At 41.3% G+C, this 12119-nt stretch overlaps 1 protein-coding gene across 1 annotated transcript in view; it reads left to right on the top strand.

Moving 5' to 3' along the window:
* Nucleotides 1-3715: 3715 nt before the first annotated feature.
* Nucleotides 3716-12119, top strand: part of mtf2 (metal response element binding transcription factor 2) — a 32584-nt gene continuing 24180 nt past the window's right edge. Inside the window, exons 1-2 of the mRNA XM_052012807.1 lie at nucleotides 3716-3991; nucleotides 10460-10686. Coding sequence (XP_051868767.1) covers nucleotides 10480-10686 — 207 coding nt within the window. The 5' untranslated portion in view covers nucleotides 3716-3991; nucleotides 10460-10479. The remainder of the gene's footprint in view (nucleotides 3992-10459; nucleotides 10687-12119) is intronic.

Genomic DNA, 12119 nt, shown 5'->3' on the forward strand with positions numbered 1-12119 from the left:
AGATCAGGTGCATATGATCCCCACTATCTCTAATTTCTCCTTCATGTCACACATCATCCTATCTTGGAAATGTATCATTATATTTCTTTAATGTCACTGGGAAACTGCCCTGGCAGTCTCTAACTAACTGCACTGTGGGAGAATTTTGACCTCATTAGTACATGAGGTGGCTGTAAGCCATTTTCCTTTGGAAGTAACACTCAAGTCTTATAATCAGAGCAGGCTTATTGGTGTAACAACCTTTTGTACAGAAGCTTACTGAATGCCTTTTGAAAATCAGATATGCAACATATATTGTTATTTACCTTTCTAGTTACATCTTCAAGAAACTCCAGGAGATTTATAAAACACAATTTTCCTATCATAAAACCACATTGATTCAACCAAATCAAACTATGATTTTCTATATTGATAATTGTTAAATACATTAAGACACAGAATGGTTGGGCAAAATTTCCAGCTTCCGTGTTGTAATTTATATGTACCAATATACTACAAAGCATCTGAGATCCACTTACAGAAAAATTGGACAAGCACACTCAAAGACAAGTGAAAGACCTGATATCCAGCTTAGTTCCAAAGCAGGTCTTATGGTTATGCTCAAACCTGTGACCATCATATAGTGTGATTTCAGGTAATGTAAAACTGCTCCTCCATATAGGAAGCAATAATCAGAATCAGGTTTATTATCACTGACATATATTATTAAATTTGTTGTTTTGAAGCAGCAGTATAGTGCAAGACATAAAGACATTAAAATTACTATAAGTTACAAAAATAAATAAATAGTGCAAAATAGGAATAATGAGGTAGTGTTACTGGACCATCCAGAAATCTGATGGCGGAGGGGAAAAAACTGATCCTGAAATGTTGAGTGTAGGTCTTCATGCTCCTGTACCTCTTCCCGATGGTGGTAACGTGAAGAGGGCATGTCCTGGGTGGTAAGCGTCCTTAATGATGGATGCAAGAGCCACATACAGAAGTGATGAGCACAAATGGACTGGAAAGATTAAAAACAGAAACTGCTGGAAAATACTCAGCAGGTCTGGCAGGAATTGTGGAAAGAGAAACAGTTAATATTTCAGGTCAAAACAAATTCTGTGTGAGTGTGAAATTAAAATAACATGTTCCGATCATACAGCCGTGGTAACTCTTATGTTCCATAAATTTCCGTGAATCAAACTGAGAGTCTTTCCACCCTAATTTTGTAACAAATTTAATTTTAGGTATGTTAATCTACCTGTGTTTTATTGACAGTTAGAAAAAGTAAACATTCAAATTGCTAACACCTATACATCCATGTATCTCTAAGAGAAAGAAACAAGTGAAGTCAGACTGACCGTTGTGTTATATATTTCGTATTTTTTATTGAGTACAAAAACAACTGCTTCCATCTTAATAGCTAAAGGGTTTCACAGGGGTGTTATTAAACAAAAATTGACACAGATCTATATTAGAGCAGATGGCAAGATTTTAGAAACAGTATTAAAAATGAAAAAAGAGATGGAGAGGCGAAGAGGCTTAGGCTTTTGTTACTTAAAGTATGGCTGCCAATAAAGTAAGCTAGAAAGCTTGGAGGATAGAAAGGAAACAGGATGAGGAAGTTCTGGCTTCCAGCCACCAATCTCGAAGTAGCAGTTTGGGTGGGGTGCATGGAAAGTTAAAGGCATGATGACATTGTAGGAATAGAAGCACAGAGGGGATAAGCAGGAGCTGAAATAAGCAGTATGCAAGTGAAGATTTTTAGGTTGGTGCAGAGATTCTATGAAGGAAGAGGGTAGATGCAGCATCAGTGACAGGGTTTGTGAAGCACATTTTAAGGCAGGGACGATGGTAAAACAGTCACTGAAATCTACATATTCTTTGCAGCCTGCAGCAGCTAATGTCAGCTGTTTTTATTCCATGCTAAGCTATCCACCACCCACTGGAAACAAAAGAAAATAAAAGAAAATGAACCACAAAGTAAGATAAAATCTGAACATAAAGAGGCTTTCATGTCCTTGGGACTTAGTAAAATGCTTGGCAATCAATGAAATATAAGCTCTGTTATAAGGTAGAAAACGTGACAGCCATTTTGCTTACAGTAAACATAAATGACCAGATAATTTTAACTGAGGGCTAAAGGTAGCCAAAGCATTAAGATTACTCTCCTGCTCTTCTTCAAGGAATACTGTGGAATCTCTTATGTTCATCTGAGAAGAATTTTGAAACATTGAGTAGATCTCCCTCAGTACCACACCAAAGCTTAAGACTCCAGTCTCTGACATGAATTTAAGGTTATGACTTTCTGACTTAAGTGAAAGTGTTATTATTAAAGGCATGGTTAATGTTAATGAGCTAGGACTCAAAGATACAGAATCAATAAAGAGACAGATTGAGAAATAGCAAGCTGAAGATAATTAAAAATGAAGAGAGTGTATATTTTCCAAGTTATCATATGCAACACCTCAAGAAATTAATGTTTCCCCATTACTACAACATGCATTTATATAGCACTTCTACAGTGGTAAAACACCAAGACATTTTACAGGAGCAATTATCAACTTCAGAGCTACAAAGAAGGAGTTGCAAAAATAAATGTGGATCTCATAATGAAGGAGAAAATATATCAGAGAACAAATAAATGGTTGGGGTATTAAACAAATATTTTGTGTACATCTTCACTTCAGAATACATAATAAATGTTGTAAAAATCGAGGGGAACTAGAGATCTAATGACAGTAAGGTAAAGACATTGCTATTACTAAGGGGAAAGAACTGGAGTAATCAGGTGAATAAAAATTGGACAAATCCCCTGGATTTGATAGCTGCAACACAGAGTTCTACAAGTCGTAACTACAGTGATAATGTGAGAGGCAGGTGGATCAAACGCACATTTGCCAGCTTCAATTTTTAGAGCCCTTCTAAGATTTTGACAGTATCTAAGTCATGACAAAGCATTCACAGAGTGACCAAAGGGAGAATTCCAAATATCTGTAATATTGGTAATAAGATCATCATCTACAAAACCCACTGCAAAACTTGCCAAGTATTCTTCAACAGCCCTTCCCAAACCTATGATCTTTATTACCAAGGGTGGCAGGTGTATGGGAAGAACACAGCATGCCAATTTACCACTGACTCACATCATCCCAAACTGGAAATACATCTTCATTCCTAGATCGTTGCTGGGCCGAAATCCTTGAACTCCTTACTCAACAATACTGTGATACTACCTTCAGCAGAGGATTTCAACAATTCAAAACTGTGGCTCTCCTTTTTAAAGGAAATTATGGACAGACAACGAATGGCAGACTTGCCAGTTAATACCATCTGTGGCAAAAACTGTGCTGGCAAATAGTTTTAAGAAGACTATGATATAACGTACACAATTCCTATTTGATTGCTATTTTCAATACCATAATTAAAAAATAATCTTGTACAAATGCTCTATACTTACATAAGATTGACTACAAAAGTAATTAATTGGCCGCAAAACCAATTTGTGTATTCTGATGACATGAATCGATCAATATAAAAGTTTTCATATGAAAAATACAACTGTCCGCAGAGGTAAAATAGGCAGTGTGGGGATTATTTGCATTGGTACAGCATGCCCTATGATGACTAAACAACAAATAATAAACGGAAAAAGAAGTGCCCCTCTGAAGCTTAGTCTTTCCTCTTCCTCAGTGCTCGGGAGGAAGCGAAGGGTTTGCGCACTCGGGCTGTGTGAAGTTGCTGGACGAGCAGCCGTGACCGCTCCCTCCATCAGCAGCCTGCTCCTCTGGCGCCGGGTTGGGGGGCAATGCGCATGCGCCTGTCTCCACCTTCCCTCCCCCACAATGCACAGCCGGGCCCGCGGGAAACCAAAATGGCGTTGGTGTAACCGGAGCTGGCGCTGAGTGTGAGTGAGGAGTAACGGCAGTGGCTGCGGTGAGAGGGGTAGCCGCCTACAGCACCGCATGCTCTGGGGGAAAAAAGAGGGATTTCACTGCCGTGGCCGAATGAGGTGAGTGCCGCTGTTTAAATGATATGTTCTTTGTGTGTGTGTGTGTGTATTTGTTTTGTTTTAAAGAGGGAAAGGGTTTCTGGAGCCTCGACAGCGAGGCCTCTGGGTTCCCGTTTCCCTGAGGGGAAAGTGGCCCCGCCGTGTCCGGCCACTGGCTGCAGCAGCTGCGGGGCTCTTCAGCACCTTCTGGGCCTGTTGCCGTGTGGCTACAACAGACTGATTTCGGGCGCGTTCTTCATTTTGTTTACATTTGCCCACCGCCTTTGTCTAAGATGAAGTCTAACTAGTTGGAGGGGATTCGATTTCTGCCCCATGTAGTCGGCGGGAGGAAGAGGCCCCGGAGGATTTCACCAGCCCGGATCTTTATGTTGATATCGCAGTGAGGTTCCATTTCCTTTTTTTTCCAGAAAAAGCATTTTTTTTTAGTTTTTGAATTTATTTTACATTTTGTACGTGCTTCTGTAAATCAGGCAACCTTTCAATGAACTTGTGTGAATACCACGATGCATGCCAATATTGCTGGCATGCACTTGTAGAAAACTGAACGGAAAACATTACAGTTGAAAAGTGTGTTTGTACAAATTTAATGTTGTTTAGTTGTTAAATTGGACGCTTCATTTGAAAGATGCTGAAATTGGTTTACTTCGTCTAACTCATAGAATGCGCCACATTTTATGTTAAATTTAGTTCATTGAATTATCTTGATGGTGTTGTCAAAATAGTGAACAAATTATACTTTAATCTGAAGTTAAGGATGAGTTATTTTTAATTTTTGACATAAACAGTTAAGTGAATCAGTAGTCCTTTCATGATTGCTTCTTTGTGACTCAATTAAACCTTTTTAATTAATGTTATAATACTGCTATTTGGGTCCATGGCAATCTGGCTTTCAAAGTCTAGAAAACTAAAACCTATTCATATTTGTACTGTTGATTTGTAATCCAAAAAAGTCAACATGTTTGACAATCTTCAATTTGTAGTTAGTCTAAATCATTAAATAAGTTAAATAGAAATAATGAATCCATTACAAGTAAATTGTATGATCTCTTGTTTTTATTTTGTAGGCCTAGAGGTGTGGAATACTAGTACCCAGTGTGGCTGTTCCATTAAGAAATTATAAATTAGAGCACTTAATCAGTTGTACGTATCCCTGTAGCCTCATTTTATGCAGACACAAGACTGTAGGTGTTGGAATCTGGAGCAAAAATCAAACTGCTGGAGGAGCACAGCAGGCTGAGTAGCATCTGGGGGGGGGGGGGGGGGGGGGTTGGAGGCAGAAGGAATTGTCAATGTTTCAGGGCAAGATCATGCATTGGGACTGAGTGGAGAGAAGATGGCCAGTGTAAGGAGTGGAAGGGTGAGGTGGGTCAGTTGGTGATAGGTGGGGGGGTGGGGGGTGGGAGGTAAAGGATGATGGGCACAACAAAGCAAGATAGGGAGGGGAAGTTGGGAGACAGGCGGGTGGGTGATAGGTGGAAGTAGATAAAAATAAGGGCAGGTGCAGGGTGTGGGGATGGGAGGTTTGGTCACCACTGCCTCCGTGCCTTTTTTCTTTGGTAAAGCAGCATCCTCATCCCACACTGATGACCCCTTCTTGTGTATCCAACATGCCCCTTCCTCTTAGACACCCACTTTGGGCCTTTCATTTTCACTCCCCTCACCCACTCTGGCCTCACCGCTCAGCACTCTGCTCACTTTTCATCAATACTTACCTAGTCATCAAACTCACAGACTTTGGCATTGCGACTGTAGTCTGGCAGACTGACTTCGACCTTGCAGAGGCCAGACAGCAGCTCTCGGATGCCTCTTCATATTTGCCCCCGGACCATGACCCCATCAACGAGCACCAGTCCACTATCTTCCACACTGTCAAAGATCCCATCACATCAGGATGTCTCCCCCTCCACAGCCTCCAATTTGAGAGTGCACCAACCCTGTATATCCCACTTCTATCTCTTAACCAAGGTCCACAAACAAGACTGTCCTGGTCAGCCTGTCATTTCTGCCCACCCCAAAATAATCTCTTTATAGCTTCACTCAATCCTAGCTCCCCTTATCCAGTCCTTCCCCACCTTTATCGAGGACACCTCGGATGCCTTCTGACATCTTGACGGCTTTCAATTCCCTGGTCCCCAGTGCATCATCTTCACTACAGATGTTCAGTCTTTATACACTTTCATCCCCCATCAGGAAGGTCTTAAAGATCCAACTTGTTTCCTTCTTCCAGCACTCTCATTTACCTAGCTGAACTTGTTCTCACCTGAACAACTTTCCTTTTGATTCCACTCACTTCCCACAAATGTAGCCATGGGCACCAGCATTGGTCCTAGTTTTGCCTATCTTTTCACTGGTGATGTGGAACAGTACTTACTGCAAACCTCTGGTACCACATGCCAGCTCTCTCCATTACACTGATGACTGCATTAATGCTGCTTCCTGCACCTGTCTGTTTTATCACCTTTGCTCTCATTCACTTGGACCATTTCTGACCCTTTTCTGTCTCCATCTTGGGAGATGAACTATCCACTGACATTTACTATAAACCCACTGAGTCCCACAGCTACCCAGACTGCACCTCTTCCCATGTTGTCTCTTGTAAGAATGTCATCCCTTATTCCCAGTTTCTGTCTCATCTGCTCTCAAGATGAGGCTTTCCATTCCAGGACATATAAAATGACTTTTTTTTTAAAAAAAAGGAAATGTGGCTTCCCTTCTACAGTGGTTGATGGAGCCCCTCTCTCACATTACCTCCATTTCTTGGCCTTCTCCTCTCACCTCCTCTCCTCCTCCCTCGCCCCCCCCAACAAAAAAAGAGTTCCCCTACTCCTCACCTTTGACTGTACCAGTCTCTGCATCCAGCACATTATCCTACATCATTTCCACCAGCTGCAACAGGATCCTGGATCCCACTGAGTCACACCCCTTTTCTGCCTTCTGCAGAATTCACTCGCTTTGTGACTCCCTGGTCTACTCATCCGTCCCCACCCACCCTTCTCTGACCCCTGACACTTCCCCCTTCACTGCAGGAGGTGCAGCACCTGTTCTTACACCTCCACTCTCGCCACCATCCAGGGACCAAAACAGTCATTCCAGGTGAGGCAAAGATTCTCTTGCACCACCTCTAACCTTGCCTGCTGCATTCAGTGCTCCCAGTATGGCCTCTTCTACGTTGGTGAGACCAAGTGCAGACTAGGTGACTGATTTTGCAGAGCACCTGTGCTCTGTCCACAGTGGCCATCCTGAGCTCCCAGTTGCATGTCCTTTCAGATCCCCTCATTCCCATAGTAACCTTCTGTCCTTGACCTTCTCCACTGCCAGGATGAGTCCCGACGCAAGCTAGAGGAATGACACTTCATTCTCCCCAAGTAGTCTACAACCCAAAGATATGAACATTAAATTTTCCAATTTCGGGTAACCCTTGCCTCGGGTGTTCCCATCTATCTTCTTCTGATCCACTCTGGTCCTTTTTTTTGTCCCCTTTCCTATATTCCTCCCCCAGCCCCCTATTTTCATCCTCATCCCTTGCTTGGTTCCATCCACCAACTACTCATTTTATCCACTGGATTCCCTCCTCCATCTAGTTCCATCTGCTCTTGATTTCTCCCCTAATGATTCCCATTACCAGCTTTCTTTCTTGTCAGATTCCAGCACTTGGTGGCCTTTGTGTCCGCTCTTATCACCCTACAGCAGTCTTCTCCACCTACACTCTCCCATCCCCCATCTGCCCTTTTGTTTTTGTCTGCTTCCACCTATCACCCACCTGCCTCTTCTAACTCCACCCCTTGCTCTCCCCCACCTTGCTCTTTCTGCCCGTCATCTTTCACACCTTGGTCCATCTATCACCTACTGACCCTGTCTCACTCCTTCACTCTCTACTTCATCCCTCCACTCAGTCCTGATGTAGATCTTGACCTGAAACATTGAAAATTACTTATCCACAGATTGCTTATCCCCACCCATAGATGCTGCTCAACCTGCTGAGTTCCTCCAGCAATTTATTTCGTTTTATGCATATCAACAAAAAAAAATTGGAACTATAAGCAGGAGCATGCCCTCCTTTTGAGGTCTTTTTTTTTGAGATTTTTGATAATATGACTGAAACCCATGATTTTCATGGAATGTTGATTTTAGCCATGGTAAGGGAGCTTTAACATCTGAGAGAAGGCACATTCTTGGTTTCTGTTTTCTGGTTAATTTTGAAGCCTACTGGACAATGTAGTCAATTTTTTGGCTATTAAGCTCCTGCAAATGTAAAGCGATATTGACTAGATGTTTAGATGAAGCTCTTGCCTGGGTGCTGGTGCTTCTGTTGCACTTATATGTTTACCCTTTTCTATATACGGGCAAGCATGGTAGTGTAGCGGTTAGCACAATGCTATTACAGAGCCAGTGACCCGGCTTTAATTCCAGCCACTGTCTGTAAGGAATTTGTACATTCTCGTCACGTCTGCATGGGTTTTCGCTGGGTGCTCTGGTTTCCTCCCACATTCCAAAGACGTACGGGCTGGGAAGTTGTGGGCATGCTATGTTGGCGTCAGAAGTGTGGCGACACTTGCGGGCTGTCCCCAGATCACTAAGCAAAAGATGCATTTCACTGTGTTTTGATGTACATGTGACTAATAAAGACATCTTGTCTTATGCCCTGAAGTCTGGGCCTTGCTTCAGCTAAGGGTGGGATTTTCTGCTATTCTGCCAGTCTCCTGTAGACTCTGCACTACTAGTGGACTGCCCACAAACATGCCGACTCTCTAGCTGGAAAATCTGCCCAGTGAGCCTGTTCCTTGTTAAATGTTAAGCAAGCACAACATACTCATTGAAATTATTGGGCAGAAACAGCTGTTGAAAGAGCATTAACTAGAACTTTTTATTTAGTTTAGTTGATTGAAATGTATTTAATGGTTTTAAATGTTTTTAGCATAAATATTTAAAGCTAATTTAAATTTTTGGTACTTCCTGTTTACTGTTGAATATTTGTAAATGTCAAAAATCCAATAAACATTTAATTTCATTAACAGCAGGTGAACCTCAGCCTTATCAGCTGTCAAAGGGATCAGTAGTATGTCCTCAAATATTTATAACATACATTCATGTCTTAGGAACTGAGTGTATTGTAGCCACACTTGCCAATTATACAAAGTTAGGTGGGAATGAATGTTGTGAGGTGGATTGGTTAAGTAAATGGGCAAAAATTTGGCAGCTGGGTTAAAAGTAGAGAACTCAGGTCTTCCTCTTTGGTAGGAAGAATAGCAGAATATTATTTAAATGGAGATTACAAAATTCTGATGTACTGAGAGATCTGGAAGTTCTCGTGCATGAAACAAAATTAGCATGTAGAACTAGAAGTAATTTGGATGGTTCCTGTTTTCTTCGGCGAAAGTAGCCATCTGGCTAGTAGATGCAGAAACTGGAGTGCTTTAATATCTTCCAGGCCATCTTCATTGTGGTTTTTGACTATAGGGGAATTAAGGGTTATAGGAATGAGACAGGAAAGTGCAGTTTGGCCAAGATCAGATTTGCCATGATTTTAATGCAAGGTGTAGCAGGTTTGAGGGATCGTGTGGCCTCATATGTTAGGTTATGTTCCACTTGTAGTGCACCCAAGCATTTTGAGAGAGATACACTATGCTATGGCATATAAACAATGCTGATTAAACTAGAAGCTCACCTTCCAGTTGAAGAGTGTGCTTAATACAACATTAGGGGAAAGAAGTTCATCAATGGAGGTCATCAATGATTTGAGGTCATCAGAAGATCTACACTCTCTCAGCAATTGAGGCATAAGTATTGATTAGGGCACTGAGGTCCCTTGCTCTCATTTGTTCTATTCCAAGTGTCTGCCTGATAACTTTAAGTGGATATAATAATCCAGTTTTTTTAAATATTTCAAAGAGTAATTTGGAGGAAAATACACTTTTCTTCACTCTAGCTCCTGCGACCATTTTCATAGCTCCAATATTGACTGAGATCTGCCAAATGAGGATCAAATTTGCCCTGTTACTTGCTCTTTGTTATCCTAGTTAGTATAGGGAACAAGGTGAACATTTTTATCTGTAGTGCCACACCATAGTCTTTGTTATGAAGAAAGAAATGTTTTGTTAACCTGTGTATAATGTTCAATTTAAACATTGACAATGCATGTACATCAGAAAAAAAATCTTCCTTGGGTGAAAAACATTTCAGGTGATTTGTGGTTATGAAAGGCACTACAAATTCAATTTCCTTTTTGCATCTAGTACTTTATTTATTTGACCTTTTTCTTCCCCTCCTAAAGGTGACATTGGTAGGGTCTGATTTCATGGCTGATTGGGTGAACTACAAAAGTCTTTCAGCTGACTTGGAAGTGTGATCAAATTTCACTAGCTCTTAAACTGAACATGTGTTAGCTTCACATAGGATGCAGTTTACAATGCAATATGTTAGATAAATGGATTGTTCTGGAATTACTTCATTTTGAACTTTAAATTCCAGTTGATGATGCCATTTTCCTGATGGACAGAGACAGTACGGGAGTAGGTAACTCATCTCTCCACAAACAATCTCCCTCCCATCGTAACCTGAAGACGCCAGTGTCCTCGGTTCACTTGTCATTACAGGATGGATCAAAAGGAAAAAGACCTGTGTGCAAATTTGAGGAAGGCCAGGATGTCCTAGCCAGGTGGTCAGATGGCTTGTTTTATCTTGGAACAGTCAAAAAGGTAAAAATAATATGCTCATTACTTCAGTCCACAGCAATGTGTTGTGAAGCAAGGCAGAATCACACAAAACAACTGTGTAAATGTAAAGGATCCTGTTGGTCTCAACTTCTCTACAAAGATGTAAGTTATTCCTGGCATCAAAGGTGACATTGCACATTATTGTTTACAATAAAGATAGCCAGATGTGGAATTGAAGAATAAATCAAATTTTCTTTCCCACCTCTTTTTTCTTCAACATGTACAAAAAGACAAGATGTCTAAACTCCCTTCTGTTGAATTCACAAATCTTTCATACTGTCCAGTATTAATATCTTCATTTATTCCCTATGTGATGCTGACTGCTTGCAATTGGTGTCTTTTTATTTTGATTGCAGTGTTTTGAACTTTGACAGTGTGGAAGATTTAACTTTTTTTCCCCCACTGTTAAGGATTGGACAATTGCTCAATGATTTTAATCTAGGTAATAAGGAATAGAATAAAGACAGAGGAGAGTAATTATCCTAAATTGGAAAATTGTTAAAAGCAAACATTGGAATAAAAAATTTATAAGCCCCCTGATCATAGCTGTGGGATTATATAGAACATTACAGCACAGTACAGGCCCTTCGGCCCACGATGTTGTGCCGACATTACTCTAATATCTAACCCTTCCCTCCCACATAGCCTTCCATTTTTCTATTATTCATGTCACTAATATCTGCCCTCACAACCTCAACAGGCAGTGCATTCCACACACCCACCACTGTGTAAAATAAAAACTTACTTCAGACATCCCCCTTATGCCTTCCTCCAATTACCTTAATGTTATGCCCCCTCATGTTAGCCATTTTCACCCTGGGGAAAAAGTCTCGACTGTCTGCTCAATCTATGCTTCTTATCTTGTACACTTCTATCAAGTCACCTCTCATCCTCCTCTCCAAAGAGAAAAGCCCTAGCTCACTCAACCTATCCTCATAAGATATGATCTCCATTCCAGGCAGCATCCTGGTAAATCTCCTCTGCACCCTCTCTAAAGCTTCCACATCCTTCCTATAATGAGGCAACCAGAACTGAACACAATACTCTACAAGTTTGGTATAACCAGAGTTTCATAGAGCTGCAACATTACCCTGTGGCTCTTGAACTGAATACCCTGATTAATGAATGCCAACACACCATATGCTTTCTTAACAACCCTATCAACCTGCGCAGCAACCTTGAGGGATCTATGGACATGGACCCCAAGATCCCTCTGTTCCTCCACACTACTAAGAGTCTTGCCACTCACCTTGTATTCTGCCTTCAAACTGGATCTCCCAAAGTGCATCAATTCACACATTTCTGGCTTGAACTCTATCTGCCATTTCTCAGCCCAGGTCTGCATCCTATCAACGTCCTGTTGTAATCTACAGCAACCTTCTACACTATCCACAACAGGAACCTTCATGTTATCA

The sequence above is a fragment of the Pristis pectinata genome, chromosome 3 (genome assembly GCF_009764475.1).
Source record: "Pristis pectinata isolate sPriPec2 chromosome 3, sPriPec2.1.pri, whole genome shotgun sequence".
Lineage (NCBI taxonomy): Eukaryota > Metazoa > Chordata > Chondrichthyes > Rhinopristiformes > Pristidae > Pristis > Pristis pectinata.